This window comes from Oncorhynchus mykiss, chromosome 9 (assembly GCF_013265735.2).
Source record: "Oncorhynchus mykiss isolate Arlee chromosome 9, USDA_OmykA_1.1, whole genome shotgun sequence".
Lineage (NCBI taxonomy): Eukaryota > Metazoa > Chordata > Actinopteri > Salmoniformes > Salmonidae > Oncorhynchus > Oncorhynchus mykiss.
In genome coordinates, this window is record NC_048573.1 from 24,118,521 (window position 1) to 24,146,320 (window position 27,800).

General features: G+C 44.7%; 1 protein-coding gene across 2 annotated transcripts in view; it reads right to left on the bottom strand.

Annotated features, from left to right (window-relative positions):
* focad (focadhesin) overlaps positions 1 to 27,800 on the bottom strand; it is a 63,459-nt gene that overhangs the window by 31,100 nt on the left and 4,559 nt on the right. Inside the window, exons 5-13 of one of the 2 annotated variants that reach the window (XM_021615174.2) lie at positions 26,159 to 26,257; positions 10,963 to 11,064; positions 10,427 to 10,670; positions 10,053 to 10,253; positions 9,400 to 9,487; positions 8,909 to 9,102; positions 8,364 to 8,621; positions 3,098 to 3,202; positions 2,656 to 2,757 (exon numbers count right to left, since the gene is read on the bottom strand). In XM_021615174.2, coding sequence (XP_021470849.2) covers positions 2,656 to 2,757; positions 3,098 to 3,202; positions 8,364 to 8,621; positions 8,909 to 9,102; positions 9,400 to 9,487; positions 10,053 to 10,253; positions 10,427 to 10,670; positions 10,963 to 11,064; positions 26,159 to 26,257 — 1,393 coding nt within the window. Of the gene's footprint in view, positions 1 to 2,655; positions 2,758 to 3,097; positions 3,203 to 8,363; positions 8,625 to 8,908; positions 9,103 to 9,399; positions 9,488 to 10,052; positions 10,254 to 10,426; positions 10,671 to 10,962; positions 11,065 to 26,158; positions 26,258 to 27,800 lie in introns of both variants that reach the window. The other variant, XM_021615173.2, reaches the window with a different exon arrangement.

Here is a 27,800-nt window from a genome sequence, read left to right on the forward strand (position 1 = left end):
AAATGGCTTTCTTCTTGCCACTCTTCCATAACGGCCAGATTTGTGCAATATACGACTGATTGTTGTCCTATGGACAGAGTCTCCCACCTCAGCTGTAGATCTCTGCAGTTCATCCAGAGTGATCATGGGCCTCTTGGCTGCATCTCTGATCAGTCTTCTCCTTGTATGAGCTGAAAGTTTAGAGGGACGGCCAGGTCTTGGTAGATTTGCAGTGGTCTGATACTCCTTCCATTTCAATATTATCGCTTGCACAGTGCTCCTTGGGATGTTTAAAGCTTGGGAAATCTTTTTGTATCCAAATCCGGCTTTAAACTTCTTCACAACAGTATCTCAGACCTGCCTGGTGTGTTCCTTGTTCTTCATGATGCTCTCTGCGCTTTTAACGGACCTCTGAGACTATCACAGTGCAGGTGCATTTATACGGAGACTTGATTACACACAGGTGGATTGTATTTATCATCATTAGTCATTTAGGTCAACATTGGATCATTCAGAGATCCTCACTGAACTTCTGGAGAGAGTTTGCTGCACTGAAAGTAAAGGGGCTGAATAATTTAGCACGCCCAATTTTTCAGTTTTTGATTTGTTAAAAAAGTTTGAAATATCCAATAAATGTTGTTCCACTTCATGATTGTGTCCCACTTGTTGTTGATTCTTCACAAAAAAATACAGTTTTATATCTTTATGTTTGAAGCCTGAAATGTGGCAAAAGGTCGCAAAGTTCAAGGGGGCCAAATACTTTCGCAAGGCACTGTATATATCTACACTACCGTTCAAAAGTTTAGGGTCACTTAGACCTTGTTTTTGAAAGAAAAGCACATTTTTTGTCCATTAAAATAACATTAAATTGATCAGCAATACAGTGTTGACATTGTTAATGTTGTAAATGACTATTGTAGCTGGAAACGGCTGATTTTTTATGGAATATCTACATAGGTGTACAGAGGCCCATTATCAGCAACCATCACTCCTGTGTTCCAATGGCACGTAGTGTTAGCTAATCCAGGTTTATAATTTTAAAAGGCTAGTTGATCATTAGAAAACCCTTTCGCAATGAAAACTGTTGTTATGATTAAAGAAGCAATAAAACCGGGCTTTAATCATATTCTTGATACGCCACACATGTCAGGTGGATGGATTGTCTTGGCAAAAGAGAAATGCTCACTTACAGGGATGTAAAGAAATTTGTCCACCAAATTTGAGAGGAATAAGCTTTTGTGCGTATGGAAATTTTCTGGGATCTTTTATTTCAGCTCATAAAACACGGGACCAACACTTTACATGTTGCGTTTATATTTTTGTTCAGTATATACAGTTTACATACACTTAGGTTGGAGTTATTAAAACTTGTTTTTCAACCACTTCACAAATTACTTGTTAACAAACTATAGTTTGTTTGTTTTTCCAACAATTGTTTCGACAGAGTATTTTACTAATAATTCACTGTATCACAATTCCAGTGGGACAAAAGTTTACATACACTAAGTTGACTGCGCCTTTAAACAGCTTGGAAAATTCCAGAAAATGATTTAATGGCTTTAGAAGCTTCTGATAGGCTAATTGACATAATTTGACATAATTTGAGTCAATTGGAGGTGTACCTGTGGATGTATTTCAAGGCTTACATTCAAACTCAGTGCCTCTTCGCTTGACATCATTGGAAAGTCAAAAGAAATCAGCCAAGACCTCAGAAAAAAAATTGTAGACCCCCGTTTGGAAATTGGGAGCAATTTCCAAGTGTCTGAAGGTACCACATTCATCTGTACAAACAATAGTATGCAAGTATAAACACCATGGGACCATGTAGCCGTCATACCGCTCAGGAAGGAGACGCGTTCTGTCTCCTAGAGATGAACGTACTTTGGTGCGAAAAGTGCAAATCAATGCAAAGGACCTTGTGAAGACGCTGGAGGAAACAGGTACAAAAGTATCTATATCCACAGTAAAACGAGTCCCTCAGAAAGGAAGAAGCCACGGCTCCAAAACCGCCATTAAAAAGCCAGACTACGGCTTGCAACTGCACATGGGGACAAAGATCGTACATTGTGGAGAAATGTCCTCTGGTCTGATGAAACAAAAATAGAACTGTTTGGCCATCGTTATGTTTGGAGGAAAAGGTGGATGCTTGCAAGCCGAAGAACCTCATCCCAACCGTGAAGCACGGGGGTGGTAGCATCATTTTCGGGGGTGCTTTGCTGCAGGAGGGACTGGTGCACTTCACAATATAGATGGCATCCCGAGGATGGAAAACTATGTGGATATATTGAAGCAACATCTCAAGACATCAGTCAGGAAGTTAACTTCTTGGTGACAGGGGGCAGTATTTTCACGTCCGGATGAAATGCATGCCCAAATTAAACTGCCTGCTACTCATCCCCAGAAGATAAGATATGCATATTATTAGCAGATTTGGATAGAAAACACCCTGACGTTTCTAAAACGGTTTGAATCATGTCTGTGAGTATAAGATAACTTATTTAGCAGGCGAAACCCGAGGACAAACCATTCAGATTGTTTTTTTTGAGGTCACACTCTTTTCAATGAGTTTTCATTGGGAATACAGATTTCTAAGGGACCTTATTGCAGTTCCTATCGCTTCCACTGGATGTCAACAATCTTTAGAAATTCCTTTGTGTAATGAAGAACATCACTAACCTGTTTCTCCCACAGAGCTGTCATGAGGCGCAGTGCCACGGCCCTCAGCTTGGGGGCGCTGCCCAGCATCTGGAGAGTGTGGAGCACCTGGGGAAGACACAACTGACAACCACACAACACATGTCAGAGAGGGGAAGCCACACACACAGACACACGTCAACATAAAGTATGATGTTAAGTTTGAGCCAATACACTATTCAATGACACTCATGCATAAATTGGTACACAGGAAGCTTTCTTGGAAGGCTTGGCGTTAAGTCTTTCTTGACCATAATCAATGTGAGGCAATGAGATGCAAAGTCTTCTCTAAAACTGAGCACTGTCCTTTGACGTTGAGACTCCTACTACTAGTTATAGCAGCTAAAAGTATAGCATTTTTCCACTGTTTGGGGATATGACTCAGCCTTTCAAACAGGCCAGCCGTGTGCAGTGCAGTAAGTACCTTGTGGGTCCCAAAGTTTGGCAGCGAGTACAGCACAGCGTGGGACAAGTCTGGGTCACACTCCTTCCCCAGCTTAAACAACAGAACATGAAGAAGGGATGGGACCTGCAGAGAGAGAGAGCGAGGGAGGGAAAGACAGGGAGGGGTGAGAGGGGAGGGGGGGAGAGAGAAAGAGAGGGAGGGAGAGAGAGAGAAAGAGGGGGTGGGAAAGAGAGAAAGTGAGTGAGTGAGTGACAGACGGACAGACGGACAGGATAGACGGGGGCACACTAGTTGAAGCATGTTTACTTGAAGCACATTTCTTCTTGTATAGGGTAGTGTGGGAGTAAGGGGGGGGTAATATTCTACATTCTTGCCTGAGTTCTTCTCACCCACATCATTACAGGCCGCGCTAAGCTGCACACTGTCACAACCGATCCATCTCACCCGCCACCGCCACCCCCGCCGCCACACAGCGCAAGGAAGAGGCAAAGGAATCGTCGGGCTTTGAACTTTGAAAGTCGCGTTCCTGCGCTGGTGTTCCCCCCACTCCCTCCCCCGCTCTCAAGGAGCTCCTCATTCCTTAATTTCTTCCTTTCTTAATAACTTACTTCTGTCTCTCGCTTTTCACTCCCACTCTCTCGCCTTCCTTCTTTCCAACCCCCCACAGCTGACACACTGTTGTACAAAAGCAGAGTCTTGTCCCGGAGGCTTTTGCCATTCCAAGACACCTAAGTACGCTTCCTCTCTCTCCCACAAACCCTGACAAACATATAGAGCCTTGGGGGCAGAACAAACAGACAACCCCAGCCAAATTAGTGTCAGTTCTAGTGGAGGTATCATCATCATCATCCCAGGCCAAGACTAGAGAATATGGAAAGGGAACTGAGAGAAAATGAATCTGTTATTATAGAAAGCAATAAGGACAAATTAGGTAATGCACACACGTCCAATATACAGCCAACCCTCCATACAGTATAGTGAAGGGGTGCCAAACAGCAGGCCCATTGGCCAAATAGAAAACTGTGGCCAGATAGGTACACAGGCAAAAATATGCTGCATTTGTTTGCTTGTTTTTGCTACGCAAGTAAGTGGAACAGCCTTGTGTTCTTGCGTTAAGTACATAAGGTATAGATGCAGTGCCTTCAACACATTACTGAGTACCACTCTCCATATTTTCAAGCATAGTGGTGGCTGCATCATGTTATGGGTATGCTTGTCATCTTTAAGGACTGGGGAGTTTTTCTGGATAAAACATAAATTAAGCTAAGCCCATGCAAAATCCTAGAGAAAAACCTTGTTCAGTCTGCTGAATGAAGTTACCTTTCAGAGATGAAGTTACCTTTCAGAAGGACAATAACCTAAAACACAAGGCCACATCTACACTGGAGTTGTTTACCAAGAAGACAGTGAACGAATTTCACAGAGCTTAAATAATTTCGAAAATAAAAAAATGGGCAAATGTTGCACAATCCAGGAGTGGAAAGCTCTTAAAGACTTACCCAGAAATAATGACAACTGTAACCACTGCCAAAGCTGCTTCTAACAAGGTATTGACTCAGGGATGTGAATACCTATGCAAATAAGATATTTTAGTATTTCATTTTCAACAAATTAGCAAGAATTTCTAAAAACATGTTTTCACTATATGGGGTATTATGTGTAGATAGATAGGTGAGGTTTTACCTTTTTTTCTCTTCATTTTGAATTCAGGTTGTAACACTACAAAACGTGGAATAAGTCAACAGGTATGAATTCTTTCTGAAGGCACTGTAAGGCTTAATAACAACCTCCGGAATAGGAATGCTCAGTGGTTCCCTCCTAAAATCATATAGCCCTTCCTACCCCCAACAGTGTAAACTGAGACGGCGCGGGATTAACTCCCTGCCCCCCCCCTCCACATGGATAGCAGGCTTCCCTCTCTTGGACCATTCATAACTTGGCCAGTATCCATGATCTTATAGACTCCATGGTGAGATCAGGAATGTCACTTACCAGTTAGCGCAAACATTGGATGCATTGGATTGATAGAATTCCGCGTCACTGTCAGTGTGCCTACCATTCTCTACTTTCATCACTACTATACGTTTCCATGTCTCCACCTAACTCTGTTGCCCCCTGGTTTGGGTTGAAATTGTGTGCAATTGGTTTCATCCAAAAACGTTAGCTTCAAAGGCCAGGGACTTAAGTTAAGTGCGCCGTGAAAGAGCTATTTTCAGTTCTTAAAAATCCAATTACATTTTGAGGGAATCCTCTGAAATGCCCCAATGGGCGCCCCAAACGGTCGTGTCAGAGCAGAGGTTAAGGCCACTACTCCATACCTTGCTTCCTTCCTTGCTTCCTTCCTTCCTTCCTTCCTTCCGGGAGTAAAACACTGAGAGAAAGGTGTCCTTCTCTGACCCTCAGTCCCCTGTCGGCGACGCCTCTGCCACTGCTATGCCTTCATTAGCATAACGCGCTTATCGCTCCCCGTTCGCCCACACCTTGCCCTGTTGCCTAGCAACCCCAACATCTGCATGGCTTATCATGGGGGGGGGGGGTTCTCTCCCTTCCCGTTTTTTTTGTGTGCCTTTTCGAGGGAACGGCCACCTGTGTTCCCCAATACAATAACCAACCACCTCTGCAATTACATTAAATGCACTGTTGTAAAAATCTGGGGCCATATGGTGTCAAACTACTAGAGTAGGATCAGTTTTGCCTTTCACATTTCAGTCAGTAAGATTACTTAAACAGGGGGAACCTGATCCTAGATCAGCACTCCAACTCTGAGAAGCTTGAAACAGCCACAGATCTTTACAACAGTGCATTGAGTGTACAGAGTTTAGATGGTGATTGAATGGTTGATTATTGTGTTGGTTGATTATTGTGTTGGTAATTGTGTTGTCTGTTCTTCTTGGTTAAAGACTAGGTCCTTCCTTCCGTTGTTGCACTGCAGTGCCTGAAGACTCTACAAGTTAGCATTGTAGTGACAAGACCGTAAGTAGAAAACATGAATTATACTGTAGATAGTAGCCTAGCGTGTTTCTATTTGTGGCTTGTAAATCTCGTGTTTGCAGCACCCTAGTGCCTGCAGGCTGCGGCAGTGGTGGTGTTGTGATTTAGCCTCCTAGTTACTGAGAGACATAGAGGTCGGGGGGGGGGGGGGAATTAGCCCACAAGCCAATGGTGTAAAGGAGAAATTAATCAGCCCATAAAAACTGTATATGGGGTGTCGACACACACACACTGTAACGACACAAACACGCCTCATACTGTACACACACACACACACAAACACACACACACACACACACGGGTACAAGGAAATACCATGGGTATAAAAGGCACCAATAACTTACTGCTCCCCACTTAACTAGCAGAACAACAGGCGCTCAGGGAGCAATTACAGAATCAAAAGGTGTGCACTAAGCCATCTAATGAGCGCTGCAAATAAGGGTGATATACAATGTGACATTTCTTTATTGTCTATAGCAGGTGATAGTCCTCCGGGGTCACAGTGTCTGACGGTTTTAATCCTTTGCCTTTCAACCGGTGGTATATAGTGCATCCGGAAAGTATTTGAACCCCTTCACTTTTTCCACATTTTGTTACGTTACGCCTTATTCTAAAATGGATGCAATCGTTTTATTTTCCCCTCATCAATCTACACACAATACCCCATAATGACAAAGCAAAAACAGGTTTTTAGAAAGGTTTGCAAAATTATTGCAAATAAAAACTGAAATTTTGCATTTACATAAGTACTCTGACCCTTTACTCAGTACTTTGTTGAAGTACCTTTGGCAGCCTCGAGTCTTCTTAGGTATGACGCTACAAGCTTGGCACATCTGTATTTGGGGAGTTTTTCCCATTCCTCTCTGTAGTTCCTCTCAAGTTCTGTCTGGTTGGATGGGGAATGTCGCTGCACAGCTATTTTCAGGTCTCTCCAGAGATGTTCGATCGGGTTCAAGTCCAGGGATCTGGCTGGACCACTCAAGGACATTCAGAGACTTGTCCCGAAGGCACTCCTATGTTGTCTTGGCTGTGTGTTTAGGGTCGTTGTCCCGTTGGAAGGTGAACCTCTAGAGCAGGTTTCAATCAAGGATCTCTGTACTTTGTTCCGTTCATCTTTCCCTCGATCCTGATTAGTCTCAATCCCTGCCACATGAAGCTACCACCACCATGCTTAAGCCGGAGGGATGGTATTGCCAGGTGAAGAGCAGTGCCTGGCTTCCTCCAAACGTTACGCTTGGCATTCAGGCTATAGAGTTCTATATTGGTTTCATCAGACCAGAGAATCTTGTTTCTCATGGTCTGAGAGTCCTTTAGGTGCCTTTTGGCAAACTCCAAGTGGGCTGTCATGTGCCTTTTAGTGAGGACTGGCTTCCGTCTGGCGACTCTACCATAAAGACCTGATTGGTGGAGGGCTGCAGAGATGGTCGGGTTCTTGGTCACCTCACTGACCAAGGCCCTTCTCCCCCGGTTGCTCAGTTTGGCTGGGTGGCCAGCTGTAGGAAGAGTGTTGGTGGTTCCAAACGTCTTACATTTAAGAATGATGATGGCCACTTTCTTCTTGGGGACCTTCAATGCTGCAGAAATTGTTCGGTACCATTCCCCAGATCTGTTCCTCAACCCAATCCTGTCTCAGAGCTCTACAGACAATTTCTTCAACCTCATGGCTTGGTTTTTGCTCTGACATGCACTGTCAACTGTGGGAGCTTAATAGACAGGTGTGTGCCTTCCCAAATCATGTCCAATCAATTGAATTTACCACAGGTCGACTCCAACAAAGTTGTAGTAACATCTCAAGGATAATCAATGGAAACAGGATGCACCTGAGCTCAATTTCAAATCTCATAGCAAAGGGTCTGAATACTTTCCATATGCACTGTAGTGATAGCAACAAACAGGGTTGTGTTCAGTAGGGAGAAATTGTTTGGAAGCAGAGTGAAACAGTGAATAAGAATGCACATTTTTGTTTTCAGTTTCAAAGCGATTTGCCCCCGTTTACCGTTCTGAACAAGATATTCGTAACATTTTTGTATTTTTTTTGCAGGATGACGTTGTGCACAATTTTCGGGGACCCGTTTTGGCTCGTGAACTACTGGCTGAAATTATACAAAACCTTTTAACGCATCTTTAAGTGATTCAATAAAAACTATTGTTCACCCAAAAAAAGTATAACAGTTCTGTAATTCCTAGAGTTTAACTTTATATAACTTACAGTTATATATGAATGTGGGTCCTGCATGTGGTCAACATTAACTTTAATCAAATGTGGCTTCAGCATGCGGTTTCCAGTAGCTACCTGTGCGGGGTCTGCCTGGGCGATGGCAGCTGCAGTTTTCAGGGCCAGTCTGCAGACTTCCTGCTGACCGGTGACCACCAGGTGAGCCACGGTAAGGGTGAGGGGAGACGGGACGCGCTGGCTCAGGGGCAGGGCCGAGGTCACCGCCAAGAGCCACTCGCTAGCCGCCACCGGGTCCCCTGTCACCTGGCGTAGGACCTGGGTGGCCACCAGCAACTCACTGGACCACAGGCTGAGGGGTAAGGCTAACTGGGACACCTTCTGGTAAAGAGTAGGAAAGAGAGTGGGGATAAGGGGGAGATGAGGGTTGGAGGGGGGTTGGCAGAACTATGGGTATAAAGACCATATGCTAACAAGAATGCAGGGCATAATATTTACAGTATGACACACAGTATGTTAACTTGGCATATTTCATTGCTTGGCATTAATCATTGCTCCTCTCACGCACGTCATAAATAAAGGCCAATCTGGAGGTAAATCCCGCTTCAAGTTTTTTTGTGAGTAGGCCTTTATAGAAATGAACCCTAAGAAGTGCATTTGTTTACCTCAGCAGGCTTGGAGGACTCTCTCTGCGCATTCTGAAGGAGGCTCTGGGCCAGGCTCTGGTTGCGTGTGTGTGTGCGGGAGTCCGTCAGGGGCTCCATGAGGGATGAGCAGGAGAGGACCTGCAGGAGAGGCAGCACCAGCACCGGGGTACCCCAGGGGGGTCGCTCACACTCTGGGGGGGCCAGACTTAGGGCTGCAGGGGGTAAAGATATGATCATTACGAGAGTTGGGGTGTAGGGATGGAGAGAGAGGGAGAGGTGAGTGTGTGGATAGCCAGAGGCAAGAATAGTGGAGAGAGACAGAGAGAGGTGCATGTAGGGAAGGTAGAGAAAAGAGAGGCAAGTGTGGGGGAGGGAAAGAGTGTGGAAGAGTGAGACAGGTGAGAGTAGTAGAGAAAGAGGCAAAAGGAAAGAGCGAGAGAGGTGATTTTAGAGGAGTAGAGAGAGGGACCAGTCTGTGTAAGGAGAGGAAGCTGAGAGAGAGTTGATACCCAGTGTAAGCAGCCCGGTCTGCTGGGACGCTGAGGCCTCGAGAAGGAGCAGAGCCAAGCCCACCATCATGTCCTCCACAGGGAACTCCTGGAAAAACACACACATGCACAGTCACACGCACGCACTTTTGAGGAAGTGAGAATACAAACTGACAACCCCCTCCTACCCCCCCCAACACAAACACACACATCCCAACCCCGAGGGGTCTTGAAAACGCAGGGATCGTAAGCGCAGCACACTGAGCTCCAAAGATTCCCTCTCAGTCTTCGACCCCCGGAGGAATCTTTGGAGCTGTATGTGCTCCCAAACCAATGCTTTGAGGAGATTAGGATCGCACCGCGAGGCGGATCTGGATACATTGAGCGGGAGCTGTCGACAGAATCCTAACAAACCTCCACAGCCACAGGCAGACAAACAAGCTAAAGAGCTGCTGTGCTTTGTGTCTGTCTGTGGGGAAACGGTTTGCTGGGGGTTCTTCCTTCTCAGAAATATAACATAACCATAAACAGCGGCAACGCTTGAAAGAGCGTGAAGCAAGAGGCTGATCTCATTAGAACCCACACAAACTGTTTACTGATCTGTGCAGTTGAAGGAGATGAAGACAAGGTGAGGAAGCCATTTTCAACTATTTTGGCTTGCCCGGCTGGCTCACCTCTGTGCGGGTGGGGAGGAGCTGGTGCAGTAGTTGGAGTAGTGGTCTGCAGTCTCCACTAAGCTTCAGACTTAGCTGACAGGCACACAGCAGCTGCAGGGCCAGCTGGGCCCTCTCACTCCCCCAGTCGGCCACCTCCAGAGCCGGGATCATGGCCTCCACGAGGCCCCGCAGCTCCAACACTGCCTCCACACTGTCCACCTGAAGATGGAGACATAACACAGGCCGCGTCAATGATCATACCATACCTGCTATGTTGTGTCTTTCACATGTGCTGTGTTGTGCTATGCTATAGTGGGTTCACAGGTTCATGTCTATACTGTAAATAGTGTGTTTCCTCAAAGAAACAAAAAGGAAAATCAATCTCGTCTCACCTGCATGTGAGGAACTAGCTCGTAGAGACAGCGAACCAGGCTGTGGCATACCACAGGGCTCTGTCCCGGGTCCTCTTCAGTTTCCTGGTCTTTCTTCTTTTCTTGGTTGTGATCCCCCGGCTGGGGGGGCAGTAGGACCCTGAGGAGGCTGTGTCTGAGCAGAGCGTACTCTGGCAGCCGCTGGGGCTCACAGTACAGGTAGCGCAGGAAGGGGGCCAACATGGTCACGTACACAGACTCACCCCTACACGTGTTATATGCATGCACACACACACAGGAGAAATCTGTGTTAAACACACACTTGCACGTCCATGTAGTAAAATGTAACTGTAAAGCATATTTAAAAGTAGATAATATCACACCTCGAAGAAGAACACAAATCAAACAGGTGAACTAGCTGACAGTCATGTCATGAGTTATGGAGGACGCTCCAGCTGAACGACCAGATGACTTGGACATGTTTGAAGGCCGAGCAGTTCGGCCTCACCTCTAGTTCGTTCCCGGGGCTGGCCAGGGAAGAAACCCCTTTAGCTAACCTGTCAGCGGCTTGCTGGATGAAGTCGTCAATCTCCAGCAGCAGAACGGGCCAGCAGTCAGGACGGTTCTCCAAGACGATGATGTATGGATGGGGGCTGCTCCTGTAACATATTAATTTATTTGTTTGGTTTTGCTTTGGGCTACTGGTAGGTATGCAATCTCTATGGATGTGTGAAGATGAGTTGTTTGCTCACACGCTGTAAATAAATCAGTCAAATTAGTGTGCGTCCCAAAGCGGCAACCTATTCCTTATGTGGTTCACTACTTTTGACCAGAACACTATGGGCCCTGGTCAGATGAAGTTCACTATGTCGATAATAGGGTGGCATATGGGACGCAACCATAGTGTCTTATAAGCCCATATGTCTGGGCAGCAAAGACAGTTAAATAAACAATCATTCATAATCAATTATCCCATTTGTTTATCCGTCTCCCTTCATCTTATTTAGCTGACAAGGCCAACGCAAAGCAATCAAGGTTTCCGGTTTTAAGTCCAGGTAAAAAGTACTGGAGTTTAGTTTAGTTTGAAAGCTAATGCAACACATACGCATGAATATATAAAAAACAGGAAAAAAGACATTTGGATATTTGGTTTAATGTATTCTGTTCCCTTATTTAGATATTTCATTATATTACAGGTCAGTGGGTAATAGTGCAGATATTATGGCCAGTTCGTTGTGCTCATAGTCTTTCCCTGAATGAGTGTGAGTCTAGCAGAAGCCTGGCCTTGAAGAGGGGTGAGACTGACTGATGCATCTGGGCCTCATCGACTAAGAGTTTCTCAGGCAAATGTTCTTCTGAATAACTTAATGTTGAGGTCAGAAGCTGTTTACACAGCCACCCTAAATCAGATTTTCTTTCTATATCCGATATCTCTTTCTGACCCTCCACACACAGTTTTAAATGTGACCCATATCAGATTTGCGCATTCACACTGATGTAGCATTTGAAGTAGCACGCAGATGCAATGCTCATTTCCCATCCCTGTTCCTTAAAAAGTTGGTGGTTGTCATGATAAAGGCAGGTTGTGCGCAATAAGAAACACATCAGAGCAAAAAAAAAATCTGATATGAGTGCCCTGACAGAGGCCGCATATGGAGGATAGGGTTTGTATCAGAATTGAGATCCACATATGGAAGTCGTATATATTGGAAGTCAAAAGATCAGATTCCATGTGGTTTTTTGTTGTTGTAAATGTTTACACATTTTAGATAGGTATGAGATATGCAAATAATTGCCAAAAGACCTGAATTGGACTGCTGCATAAACACAACTAACATCCTAAAATGACCACAGGACTCTGAATTAGGTCAGATTTCAGTCAGCAGCTTAATCTTTTGTCACAAAATTGTTTCACCGAGATGTGACCTACCCATCAAACAATATAAAGTCACATTTAGATGTAATAATTAGCTAAGAATCTGTCTTAGTTGGAAACAAGCCAAATAGTCGTAATATAGGGCTATTACTTTTTAGTCCATCTTAAACAGATATTTTTTGTCATGCTGAGCCTTAAAAATGAGCATAACCAGAGGCTTTCAAATTTCTTCGGTCTACAAAGCTCTGTGTAACTTAGCAGACGAGTTCTTCTTCTGATCTGCCCAAAGTATACATAGATTCCTCCAGGACAATGGATACACTTCTGACCACCAAGCTTCAGAAAGGTTGATGTAGGCAAGTCCTATGCCTCAAGCAAAGGCTAATGGAGCTCAGGCCGACAAGAAAGCAGCTCACATAGGAAACCTCTCAACCCAGCAAAGTCCCTGGCAATGCCTTTAAATGGCCTGGCTGTCATTGTAATAGGATCTTACCTTAACTACTGTCAGACTGGACAACAAAAGAGAGGGGGAACAAAAACATTACGAGGACGACTACCAAAGCCAAAGAAGCCTTTAACGAGGCTAATGCCTGCCCTCGCCCCTTATCCCAGTCTTCCCCCTGCCACCTGGGGGCTGGGGCAGAGCTGGCGTCAGGCAGACCGTGCCCAGCCTAAGAACTGGCCACCGGCCGACTGGCGAACAGAGGGGCTGTGGTGCTCCTGGTCCCAACAATCCACAATGACGTTCAATTAGGTCAGAAAAGGAGCTCCAGATTCTGGCAGTGTAGTTGTATGTGGGAAATGGTTGACTGTCTTAGTGGTTAAAGAAAAGTGGGTAAACTCTGAACACCGGTGGAGCTGAAGAGGGCAAAGGCTCTTTTATGAAAAGTGATTCATGGAATACAATAACGAGGATATAACATCCCACTCTTCAGAATCTGAATGAGTAAACCAACCTGAAGTCTACATTTCAAGAGAGATTGGACATGGCCTTTGAACAAGACAAAGGCCCAGGTTAAAACAACACACTTGTGGCAGGGGGACATTGCCTGCAGACAGACAGGCGTGATTGTGACCACTGCCCCACGTCAATCATTGCATGCGCCACTGAGTGCCTCCAACACCGGAGGAAGGACGTCTCTCGCTCTCCCTCCCTCCCTCCCCCTTTCTCTCTCTCGTGTGACTGACCAGCTTGCCTGCCATAGTCTCTTGCGGAACAAAGCATCCCCCTTCCCTCCACATCCCATGGCGTAATCTGTCTGACTATCTCTCTATCCCTCTCCTCAGGTTCCCCGTGGTTCGTCTCAACCTCCAGTTCAATGCGGCCTATCCATCAGGCCTTCTTTCTCTCCAGACAGGCCAGACAGACCCACCATTACCTGCTTTCACAGCCAGACAATGGAGGGAGCAGGAAGCTGACAAGACTGACCTTGCTACCTTGCCATTGTTGAACTGCAAGTTCATTGGCAGTGGCAGAATAAAGGGCGCTGGGTTGGAGGGTAGCGGGGCTTTAAAATCAAAGTTTGTCGTCTTCAGATTTTAAAAGTGGTCTGAAGTCCACATCCCACACCATTGGTTGTGTAGATACACTATACCAGGCTATATGGCTGAAGTTATAATGAATGGAAAAGATTTGGAAATTAGATAGTGTTTATCTTTTCCATTCATTTGTGATTGAGGCAAACAGCTGGATCTAGCCCACATAACAGATGGCGTGCAACATGAACACACCTCCCCCATTAGACCAGTTAGGACACGTGTCAAACTTTTCCAACAGAGTGTCTGCGGGTTTTCACTCCACCCTTGTACTTGATAGATTAATAAAGTCATTAATTAGTAAGGAACTCCCCTGACCAGGTTGTCTATGTCCAAAAACCCGCGTGGAATGAGTTTGACACCCGAGTTGAGGTCTGAAATTGTCAGACTAATTTTAAAAGTGTCCCTTTACAGCTAGAATTCTTAAATACAGCATTTTATGTATTTTAAAAAAAACGTAGAAATGAATGATAAATACCCATTTATTCTTGAAGAATAAATCAAATCGAAGTTTATCACGTGCGCATAATACAACAGGTCTGCTTACGTACAGGCTCTAACCAACAGTGCAAAAAAGATGAACAATAGATAAGTAAAGAAGTAGGGGAAAATAACAGTAGCGAGGCTACATACAGTAGTGAGGCTACATACCGACACCGGTTAGTCGGGCTGATTGAGGTAGTATGTACATGTAGATATGGTTAAAGTGACTATGCATATATGATGAACAGAGAGTAGCAGTAGCGTAAAATATACTTGTCTTATGAGTTTAGTTCAACTGTTGTATCCTATCAGAACCCAAAATATACTTTTGTTTTACTCCAAAGTTTGTAAACAAACACTGTATAGCCTTAAAACATGGTTCAAACTATAATGTTGATATAATGGATGGTCAGTCCTTGCATCCATAGCTTTGTCTATGAATTTAGAGCAGTTACATTTCTCCAGCTCCATCTCTTAGTTTTTTTTTTACAAAACAGGGATGGGTAGAACACTTTGTTACTGTTATAATTAAGGACTCTAACTTTAACTGCCCAATTAACTTTGAACTGTCCTTTTAAGAACCCACCAGTCTGGCAATGTGTGCAGGTTACGCTGACTCCCAGATGAACTCAGATCACACAAAAGGAGGTGGGGGTTGGGGTGAGGGAGACACGACAGGGCCTCACCGGGAGAAATGTATACAAGCTTTAGTGCCACACCAAGTCGGAATCGGAAATCGTCGGACGCCCTGGAAATGCAGCTGAACTGAAGCCTGTCTGGTTGGGTGGGACCGACACGGTTATGGGGACAGACAAGACAGATACAGGACGTGATCCTGGGAGAATGGCGCTCGTTTTCGCACCGGACCTCCTGAACACCCCCTCCTTCTGGTCCCGCTGGGTGGTTAAGTGGCTTAGTGTCTCTGTGGAAGATTGAGCGGGGCAGCGGCGGGCAGACGGTCAACAATGGGCACCTTGTGGGCATTCTTCATTAATCCCGCAGCATTTACAATCGCCCAGCAGAGCCAGGCGCATCCACCAATGGCGGAGCGAGGCTGTCGGCCCGGCGGCTCCACCCTGCTGCCCCAGGCACATTCATCTTCTCACCAGGGAATGACAGGGAGTGAGACGGAGAAGAGACGTAAAGAGGGGGGAAAAGGTAACAATAAAATGGAGGGAAATATAGAGAAAGGGGGGAGGTATAGAAAAAGAGATACACATATGGTGAGAGAAAACAACAGGGATGGAGAAAGAAAGAGAGAAAAGATAGGCCTAGCTTGCATCTGTGTCTTTTTACCCACCACTCTGTAACTGATTTCGGGGGGCCCCAGGATCTTGGCAGAGGTCCACATCAAAGACTGGGGTAGGGAAAACGAAGACAGGGGAGGGGGAGGATTCTCTCTATAGGCTTTGAGAAAAGCATCCATTTCTGCCCTGGATATACAGTAGCTAAGAGTTGTGTACATTTTACAATTACATTTTTGCCATCTAGCAGACACTGTTATTTAGAGAAACTTAAGAGTGGTGAGTGCATACATATTCATACTTTACTACATACTGGTCCCCCATGGGAAGCGAACCCACAACCCTGGTATCGCAAGCACCTTGCTCTACCAACTGAGCTACACGGGACTGTATTGACTTGTCCCCAGAAGGATTCCCCTGCCCTTGGTGGTTGACACCCATTCATTCTCAAAACCGGAATAGCCATGTCCATCTTGGAGAGTTGTGTGCTGGCTAGCTGGCTCAAGGTGCAGCCTACTATACGGCTGCTCAGATCAGTATTGAAGCATCTAGTGGCAGTAGATATTGGCCCTTTTGTACTTTGACGCGTTCCTGACACCTTAGGTGACTGCTGAGGTGTCATGATACATGATTCATCAATCCACTATGAAATTAAATCAGAGCTGGGCCTTAACAGCCCATTGGCATAGGTTGATGTTACCCAAATGAGATATTAATCATTATCAGCAGGATGGCTCAGCCAGAGGACAATCCTATGGAAGGGGTCGGTATACTAACTTCCTAGCATTTCTCCACAGGGACATAATTCTATGCTTCCCAAATTAAACCCTATAGTGCACTACTTTTGACCAGCCCTGGTTAAAAGTGGTGCACTAAGGAATAGGGTGGCATTTGGAACGGCGAGTCATGATCTACAGCCCCATAATTGCAGTAGAAGGCAAAGTACTCCCGTATTACTATGATATCATCACAGCATTTCTACTGCTGTACAAAAGCCTAAGACATACTCCGAGTTGATATTCACGTAATAAGAAATTCCCCTCGACCACAACTTGGGGGAAACAACCATTCTTTCCCATTCACCCCCAACGGTAAAATATTTTTGGGGTTATACAGAATGAGAGAAAAAAACATCCCAAAAAGCTGCTGTGTTGTTCAATGTACATGTAACCAGGTCAAAAATCCAGTGAGAAGAGGCTTCAGGCTATTCGGTGTGGGAGAGAGGGAAATGTGGGGACTTTGTCCAAGTAGGCTACACCTAGCTATGTGTGTGGAAAACATTTCATCACAGGTAAGACATTTAACTTGTTTAGTATAGCCCATGTGTAACTCCACTCACTACTTGTAACTGTATAGTCTGTGTCGTTGGTTTTGGCTAGCTTAAATGTTCCAGTCGGTAGCTAGCTAGCTTGCACTCACTCATGTGGCTGCTAGCACCTTCATGAAAAGGGGAACGAGGGAAGCCCTACAATATAGTGTTTTTCTAAGTAGCATGAACTCTCTGGAGCAGGCAATGTTGAAAAGGAACCTTTATACATGATGTACTTTTCTTAAATGTAGTTTTGTAATTGACTAAAACAAGGAGACAACAAGATAATTGCGTTTGAAAAGGGTCAAGTTTCTACTGTGAGCCAATGGGGTAACCTAGGTAACCACAGGTTGTTTTCCCCACAGGCGTTCTATCTAACACCGACTGGGACTATTACTACTCAGAAAAAGTACTATTATGACCTCACTGTAGCATTTCCATGAAAACCCAATAAGACTTTAGGCTACCAATGTACTACATCTGTAGCATTTTCATGACTTCATTAGGATCTTAGATTACTATGATGATATCAATGAAGTATTTCCACAACTAAATAACGACTAAGATATTACAATGACATTATAGTAGTCCATGACCTTACAGCGGAGTAACTCAGACATTACTACTACAGATGCAATTATGACATAATGCTAGTCGGACTACAACAAAAGTTATCACAATGCTATTATTACTACTACAGATGCTATTATGACAATGTTATCGTAACAAAAGAAAAAAACATAACTACTACAGATGTTATGACATCGCGCTATTATGACTATTACAGATGTTATTCTGACAGGGCGAGATGTTATGACAGGTTTTATTATGACATGTCATTTTGACTACTTTAGATGCTATTATGACCACCACATGTTATTATTACTACAGAAGTCAATCGAACAACGCTGTCATGACTATCCACAGCTGTTATTACAACAGAATGGTATCACTACCACTGCAGAAAAATCTTATGTTATGATAAGCATTATTATTATTCATTTAATTTGTAAAGCGCTTTTCTCAACCCAAGGCACACAAAATAATAACAACAGCAACAATCCAAAACACAGAAAACAAATCAAAGCTATATACAGCTGTCGCCAGATCCGGAGGACATGAGAACAGAAATAGCAGAGGTCCTTGAACGCTTTTCTGAACAGCACAGTCTTGAGCTGTGCCTTAATGGGGGCCAGAGACTCTGCAGCCCTAATAGTGTCGGGAAGTGAGTTCCACAGCCTCGAAGCCGCGCAACTGAGAGCCCTGTCACCCGTAGTTATTAAGTCTGCTGCGGGGCTGAAGGGAAACAGAACTGGAGGAGCGACGTGTGCGTGTGGGGCAGGAGGGTAGAATGAGGTCAGACAGGTACTTGGGTCCAGAGTAGTGGATATCTTGGTAGGTGTGAACCAGGATTTTGTCGTCGATGCGTGAGCATATGGGGAGCCAGTGGAGGTAGAACAGCACTGGAGTAATGTGCTTGCGGGGGGAGGTGTGGGTGAGCACGTGAGGACCCATTGGAGACATTTTGTAGCCTGTTAAGGCACTTGGCAGATGCGCCAACAAAAAGGGAGTTACATGGAAAATTTGACATTGGTCAAACTCTTGATGTGCGCCTCAAACGAGAGCTGACTGTCAAATATCACACCCAGGAACCTTACTGGAGGGGAGGACCTTGGCATCATCAATATTGAGGCTGTAGCTGCTGATGTTGGTAATGATAGTGCCAATCAGGAAGACCTCTGTCTAGTTGCAATTTAACTGCAGGAAACTCAACTGCATCCATGTTTTGATGTCCTGCAGGCAGCTGACCAGGAGTGCAGTGCCATTGGCAGTGTTTGTGGAGACATACAGCTGTGTGTTGTCAGTATAAAAGTGAAAGCCCAGTTCGTGTTTCCTGAAGATGTTCCCAATGTGGATACAAAACCGTAGTGGCCCCAGTACGGACCCATGTTGGAGCACAACTCTGTCTGACTTACTAGGACTGATGGCTACAAACTAGTAGTGATCAGTGAGATAGGACCTGAACCAGTACAAGACTGTGTCTGACAGGCCCTTCTCCATGCAGTCTAGCAGGATGGCATGGCTGAGCGTATTGAATGCTGCACTGAGGTCCAGCAGTCAGAGGATGCTGGCAACCCGAGTCAGCATTCATGAGGTCATTAGTGACCCTTACCAGGGCAGTCTCAGTACTGTGTCTAGCTCTGAAACCCAACTGGAAGGGCTCAAGTAGGTGGCCAGATGGCTTTGGAGTTGGCTACAAACAGCACGTTTGAGGAGCTTACTCAGGAGAGGCAGGTTGGAAATAGGCCTTTAGTTCTGGAAGTTGTCATGGTCAGATCCAGGCTTTTTAAGTATTGGTGTGACTGCGGACAGTTTGAGCTGAATGAGGGACACACCCAGTGACGAGGGACTTGTTGATCATTTCTGTGAAGGCTCCAGAGCAGGTAAGCAGGTCTTGACAAGGGAGGTGGTGATAAGGTCTAAGCAAGTGGTGGGCCTCTTTGTCCTAACCAGCTTGGTTGCATCAGCTGCAGTGACTGTGGAGAAGGTGGAGAACCTTGACTCAGGGAGCATAGGACTTGGTAGCTCAACTAAAGAGGCTTGGGAGGTCAGGAAGATTCATGTTTTAAAGTTTGCTTTGGAAGAATCACAGGTATTGATTGCACCGTTCTGGGAAGGCTGAGGTAGCACAATTATTCACAGGTTGGAGGTAGGGTTGTTATGGTGACCGTATTACCGCCACATCGGCGGTCACGAGTCAATTTCTACGTGACTGTGTAGTCTCGGCAATTAGGCTTCTCCAAGCTCTGATGCTGCTGCTGGTCATTAGTAGCCTACCAAACTTGCTAACCACCTGGTACTCAGCACTCCATTGTCCCTTTAAATCACTCAAAAATGTAATCAAATACTTAATGAGAACCGAGTAGCTCATGTTACGCAACATTTCTATAGACTATGCAATTAAAAAATATAGGTTTGATGGCCTCTATTTAGCTTTCTATAGGCTAGGCCTACTATACTTATTTCTCAACTTTCCTAATATTAAGCACTTTGCTTCTCTGTACAACAGGAGTGTAGCCTACCTGGCTGGCATGAAAGGAACCATGGGAAAAGCGTCATCCATTCACTATTTAAGTGCATAGATGACATGTATGTTTTCCCCTAACCATGTTTTGAGACAGGAGAACAAATTCACACATATATTATTTAGTATATGTAAAGACAACATCAAATCAAGAATAGTCTGATGGGTGACAATATTACCCTATCACTTGTGAATATCCTATCACCAGCTTGAATGCAGTAATGCAAGAAACAGCGCATGCCTTTTTTCCCCCAGACTTTTTCAAAATATAGTTGCACATGTAGCTTATCCCAGATGTGTATAGTAGCCAAATTACTTCTTAAAATGAAGCACATTAATTTGCTTTACAATGGGTGTAGAGCCTAACTGGCACACACACACATTGTGTGAGTTTCAAGTTCGGGGAAGACCATTTTCACCATAAAAATGCATGCATAATCAGATTCGTGGTCACTTTTGAGAATGGTGTTTTTCCGCTAATTGATTGCATTTTGGAACATTCGTACTTACAGCCTACTGCCGTGTGCGCATTGCTGCGCTTATAATACTGAAGAAAGCCAAATAGTTCATCTACATTTTAAGCTAAATGTTCTCATCTGTTGCATCAGCTTCACTGTTTAAAAAAATAAATAATTAAGCTAGTGATTGTATTCATTTGGGATCCATCGCATCCTACATCTGTCCCAGACTATGTTTGGAATATTTATTTCTCACACAGAATAGGTGGACTTTTGCACTATGGCGGATAGTAGATTGACATAGGCTAGTGCTTTTGCTGTTCGTTAGGCCTACTCATCTTGTTGGCTGACAAAAAGTAAATGTGGAGACAGTTCTTCCAATATCTTCAATATGCGCCTCGGATGTGTCAATTCTGATAAGAATTGAGATATCTGAGAGAGACATGTGAATGAGAGGTGCTTCGGAGCACGCAGCTGGGAGAAATAATGACTATATTCAGCCCAAGGACACAACGGCCACTGGCCGGAAAGGCATGGATTTGTTTAGGGGGCATTACGGCCTAGGAGCGGTGGGTTAACTGCCTCGTTCAGGGGCAGAATTACAGATTTTCACCTTGTCAGCTCGGGGGATTCAATCTTGCAACCTTACAGTTAACTAGTCCAACGCTCTAACCACCTGCCTCTCATTGCACTCCATGAGGAGACTGCCTGTTACGCGAATGCAGTAAGCCAAGGTAAGTTGCTAGCTAGCATTAAACTTATCATATAAAAAACAATCAATCAATCAATCAATCATAACCACTAGTTACCTACACATGGTTGATGATATTACTAGTTTATCTAGCGTGTCCTGCGTTGCATATAATCGATGCGGTGCGTATCGTTGCTCTAATGTGTACCTAACCATGAACATCAATGCCTTTCTTAAAATCAATACACAGAAGTATATATTTTTAAACCTGCATATTTAGCTAAAAGAAATCCAGGTTAGCAGGCAATATTAACCAGGTGAAATTGTGTCACTTCTCGTGTTCATTGCACGCAGAGTCAGTGTATATGCAACAGTTTGGGCCGCCTAATTTGCCAGAATTGTACATAATTATTACATAACATTGAAGGTTGTGCAATGGAACAGGAATATTTAGACTGATGGATGCCACCCCTTACACAAAATATTGAACGGTTCCGTATTTCACTTAAAGAATAAAGTGTTCATTCAGTATTGTATTCAGTATTCAGTATCACCTATGGGCACAAACCAGGCAGGACTGGCAAAAAGTGCTCTTCACTGACAAGTCGCGGTTTTGTCACACCAGGGGTGATGGTCAGATTCGCATTTATCGTCGAAGGAATGAGCGTTACACCGAGGCCTGTACTCTGGAGCGGGATCGATTTGGAGGTGGAGGGTCCGTCATGGTCTGGGGCGGTGTGTCACTGCATCATCGGACTGAGCTTGTTGTCATTGCAGGCAATCTCAACGCTGTGTGTTACAGGGAAGAAATCCTCCTCCCTCATGTGGTACCCTTCCTGCAGGCTCATCCTGACATGACCCTCCAGCATGACAATGCCAACAGCCATACTGCTCGTTCTGTGAGAAATTTCCTGCAAGACAGGAATATCAGTGTTCTGCCATGGCCAGCGAAGAGCCCGGATCTCAATCCCATTGAGCACATCTGGGACCTGTTGGATCGGAAAGTGAGGGCTAGGGCCATTCCCCCCAGAAATGTCTGGGAACTTACAGGTGCCTTGGTGGAAGAGTGGGGTAACATCTCACAGCAAGAACTGGCAAATCTGCTGCAGTCCAGGATATGCACAGTAGTACTTAATGCAGCTGGTGGCCACACCAGATACTGACTGTTTTTTTTATTTTGACCCCCCCTTTGTTCAGGGACACATTATTCCATTTCTGTTAGTCACGTCTGTGGAACTTGTTCAGGTTGTCTCAGTTGTTGAATCTTGTTATGTTCATACACAAATATTAAGTTTGCTGAAAATAAACACAGTTGACAGTGAAGATATTTCTTTTTTTTGCTGAGTTTACATCTGCGCATGTATAGTTAGCCTAGTTTTCTTATACGGTTGTTCTAGACGATGGGCCAGTTGCTTTGAAAGAGCGTAGCTCTTCAGTGTACCAGGGAGGCGATGTGTTGTATTAAGCCAGAGTCAGTAACTGGCAGGTAGAGATCTATTTAGTAAGCTGGCCAGTGTTTACAGTTTTCAGACTTCTAAACTGAATGCAGCGTTTCTTGGGCCGAATGAGTAGAGGAATAGCTAGGGTGAAGGTGATAAGTTTATGGTCAGACAGCCCTCACACATTTCCTTCCAATTTGGCGAGATCCACGCCTGTGGAGACTAGGTCCAGTTTATGGCCTTTCTTGTGGATGGCAAAGTCCACGTGCTGTTGGTGTCCAAAGTTGTCCTGGACATCCGCCAGGCCGGTAGAGAGACAGCAGTCAGGGGAGACGACATGTATGTTGAAATCACCCAGCTCTAGCATAGCATGGGCTCAGGGGTGTTAGTAGCTCAGATAGTTCAGCAGGAAAGTTAGGGAGGCCAACAAATTAACACAGACAGTACTGATACAGAGCCATTGATCTTGAAAGGCATTCATTCAAAACCGGACAGCTGCAGTAAAATCACAGTGCTGTCAGTCCTGCAGATTACAGCCAATCCGCCACCCTGTCCGGATGTGCGAGGACAGTCCAGGTAGGTGTTGCCAGATGGAGGGAATTGGTGGAGGGATATGTACTCATTGGGCTGATGCCAAGTCTCAGTGAGAAAGAGAATGTCTAGACCTCTATCAGTGATGATACCATTCAGTAGTAAACCTTTGTTGTTTATGGACCGTGACTTTAAAAGCCCCAGTTGTGCATGATGTGTGCACTCGTAATCCGAGCAGTACAACAGACTTAAGTTTGTTAATTAGTCTCCTACCGCCCCGTCATCTGCATTGTTTCCGCAAGATCCCGTCTTGCTTAATTAAGGCTGTTGCTCAGCTCCCTGCACAGGGTTGTTTTAATATGTTAAACATTTCTGAGAAAATCTTGGGTGTAGTGAATGATAGTTGCTTCCATTTCTGTATATTTTGGTCCAGCCTTTGGTCCAGTAGATGGGAGATGAGATAAAAAAGAGATGAGGATCAAGGATGATCTGAACTGGTACTTGAATCCAAACAATGAGCTAGTTGATTGGAGAAGTAGTCAAATACAATATATATATATATATACAGTGGGGCAAAAAAGTATTTAGTTGGCCACCAATTGTGCAAGTTCTCCCACTTAAAAAGATGAGAGGCCTGTAATTTTCATCATAGGTACACTTCAACTATGACAGACAAAATGAGAAAAAAAATAAATCTGGCTCTCACAGACCTGTAACTTCTTCTTTAAGAGGCTCCTCTGTCCTCCACACGTTACCTGTATTAATGGCACCTGTTTGAACTTGTTATCAGTATAAAAGACACCTGTCCACATCCTCAAACAGTCACACTCCACTTGCAGAAAACGTTTGACCTCTGTCATTGCCAACAAAGGGTATATAACAAAGTACTGAGATAAACTTTTGTTATTGACCAAATACTTATTTTCCACCATAATTTGCAAATAAATTCATAAAAAAATCCTACAATGTGATTTTCTGGATTTTTTTTCTTCTCATTTTGTCTGTCATAGTTGAAGTGTACCTATGGTGAAAATTACAGGCCTCTCTCATCTTTTTAAGTGGGAGAACTTGCACAATTTGTTCTGACTAAATACTTTTTTGCCCCACTGTATATACAAAAGTATGTGTGGATTCATCTATTTCAGCCACACCCTTTGCTGACAAGTGTATAAAATGAGCACACAGCCATGCATCTTCATAGACAAACATTGGCAGTAAAATAGCCTAACTGAAGAATGGAATGGCCTCACTGACTTCCTACGTGGCACCGTCATAGGATGCCACCTTTCCAGTAAGTTAGTTCATCAAATTTCTGCCCTGCTAGAGCCACCCCGGTCAACTGGAAGTGCTGTTATTTGTGAAGGGCAAACATCTAGGTGCAACAATGGCTCAGCCTACGAAGTGGTAGCCCACACAAGCTCAAAGAACGGGACCGCCAAGTGCTGAAGCGTGAAAAGAAAGTCTGTCCTCAGTTGTAACACTCACTACCGAGTTCTAACTGCCTCTGGAAGCAACGTCAGCACCAGAACTGTTCGCCAGGAGCTTCATGACATGGACTTTCATGGCCGACCAGCTTCACACAAGCCTAAGATCACCATGCGCAATGCCAAGTGTCGGCTGAAGTGGTGTAAAGCTCGCCGCCGTTGGACTCTGGAGCCGTGGAAAAGCGTTCTCTGAAGTGGTGATTCACGCTTCTGGGTTAGGCGGATGCCAGGAGAACGTTACCTGCCCCAATGCATAGTGCCAACTGTAAGGTTTGGTGGAGGAGGAATAATGGTCTGGGGCTGTTTTTCGTGGTTCGGGCTAGGCCCCTTAGTTTCAGTGAAGGGAAATCTCAATGCTACAGCATACAATGACATTCTAGACGATTCTGTGCTTGCAACTTTGTGGCAACAGTTTGGAAAAGGCACTTTCCTGTTTCCGCATGACAATGTCCCTGAGGATAAAGCGAGGTCCATACATAAATGGTTTGTCGAGATCGGTGTGGAACCTCATCGAACACCTTTGAGATTAATTGGAACACCGACTGCGAGCCAGGCCTAATCGCCCTACATCAGTAATGCTCTTGTGGCTGAATGGAAGCAAGTCCCCGCAACAATGTTCCAACATCTAGTGGAAAGCCTTTCCAGAAGAGTGGAGGATATTATAGCAGCAAGGGGTTGGGGCAACTCCATTTTCATGCCAATGATTTTGAAATTAGACCTTCGATGAGCAGGTGTCCGTCCACATACACTACATGACCAAAAGTATGTTAACTAATTTAACGTTGTTGGTAACATTTTTAGTTCCCTGTTCAATACTTGATCAGCTAAAAGTTGATAAAACAATGCACATAGAAAACACTTACAAATAACTAAGGATACATTTGCAGGAGTAAACTACCAAGGCTGCCACTATGCGCCATGGCAAGCATGGAATTACCTGAAGGAGTAGTGATAAGTGATGTGGACTCAAAGACCCGCACTCCACTCCAATCAATAGTCTCACACTCAGAACCTAACTTGATGTTATGAATCAAAAGTAGCCTAGACATCTTTCCTCATGTGGTCACAGTAAAGTTGGGAAATAGAGCGGTGTGTATGGTCCTATTTGGCCCACAAAGTCATACCACGGGAAAGAAAAAGAAAAAGTGGACTAACCTGATGGAGTGGGGACAAATGAAGTGGAATAACCTGATGGAGTGGGGACAAATGAAGTGGAATAACCTGATGGAGCGAAGACAAATGAAGTGGACTAACCTGATGGAGCGAGGACAAATGAAGTGGACTAACCTGATGGAGCGAGGACAAATGAAGTTGACTAACCTGATGGAGCGAGGACAAGTGAAGTGGAATAACCTGATGGAGCGAGGACAAGTGAAGTGGAATAACCTGATGGAGCGAGGACAAGTAAAGTGGAATAACCTGATGGAGCGAGGACAAGTGAAGTGGAATAACCTGATGGAGCGAGGACAGGTGAAGTGGAATAACCTGATGGAGTGGGGACAAGTGAAGTGGAATAACCTGATGGAGCGAGGACAAGTGAAGTGGAATAACCTGATGGAGCGAGGACAAGTGAAGTGGAATAACCTGATGGACTAGCGACAAGTGAAGTGGACTAACCTGATGGAGTAGGGACAAGTGAAGGGCGTTCCTTTGTCTCGCTGGTCCGCTTGCACCTGGAGAAGCCTTCCTATCACTTTTATCAACCCCTGCACATTCCTGTTCATAAGAAGCAGAAAAAAATCAATAAGGCCAGGAGTATAACTAGCAGTTTACAGAAAACCCAGATAGCTTGGGACTATACTGTGCAGAGGACCTTACAGGGATACCTCGGGATTTTGACAATGACGCCCTGTATATACATCCCCAGAGTCAGATGAACTTGTGGATACCATTTTTATGTCTGTGTCCAATATGAAGGAAGTTAGAGTTAGTTTCGTGAGCCAATGCTAACTATCATTAGCGCAATGACTGAAAGTAGCGGAATGACTGGAAGTAGATACTTCCAGCCATTGCGCCAACACTAGTTAGCATTGGCTCGCAAAACTTCCTCGAACTTCCTTCATACTGGACAAACTTTGCTGTGGGGTTGTGGAAGCTGTAGTCAGACATTTAAGCTATCCGATTGGCCAGCGCAATAGGAGCACTTGATTTAGCTCTCCTGGTCCGCCGGGTAGGCAGAGTTTGTTTCTTCAGACAAATAAAATAGTTCAAAATGGGAACACTTTGCCTATCCAGCGTAGGGCTTCTGAATCAAGTGCACCTACCGACAACAGTGAAAGACTAATTAAAAAAGACTGGAGCTCAAGGCTTTATCATTGGCTTTTCTACAGAAATGTTTGGCGATAGACTATGAATGCCTTGAAGATTGACTAGTTGATCGGGATCAACCGGTTGGTGACCACTGCAGTAAATACACTGTACACTTGTACAATGATATTAGACGGCGCATGCGATAATATCAGAGATGGGAAAGGTCACAAGCTGTTTGGCGTTCCATTTCCTGCTGCGCTGGCCATTAGCTCAGCACGATCAATAGCTCAAAGTCAGCAGTAGCAGCAGCCTGGCGAGTGGCAAAGACAGCGTGTCCCCTCCTCAGTGAAATGACTTTGTTACCATCTTATTACAGTGAGAGCAGAGGGCCCAAGGTGTTATGAACAAGTCAATGCCAACAGGGCAGAGTGTTCGGATTCCAATACACCACCATCATTCAATGTGTTTACCATTGTAACAGACCTGAATGAATTTGGTTAACAACAACAAAAAAGGAAATTTAAAAAATAACATACTCAATGTCATACAGTGAATGATAGTGGCCATGGTTATCATTCTGCACAGATATGATCTCTATGCCTATACATGGAGTGCAGTGTATTTTCAATGCTACAGAACTACTATCGAAATTAGTTCCATGACTTTTAATATAGCACGATCAACTGCTCTACAGTTTGGTGTGACAATACCGTGTAACAGGATGTGCCGATAAGTGTTCAACCACAGAGAGATAGGGGAGGGGCTCATGTCTGACAGTATGGCTAAGCTCTGTTAAGACCTCAACAGAGCGCGGGAGGCTGTCGTAGAAGAAGAACAACGGTCGAAGACCATTTTTATGAGTCTGACTCTAATCAAGTCTGTCTGAACTCTCTGAGCACGTGTAAAAAAAAAAGGCTGTAATACACACCGAGACATATTTTCTGAATTGTGTGTGCGCGCGCCAGAGTTTCCGTTAGCCGGTAATCGCCGGCTTTTGGCCTATAAAAAT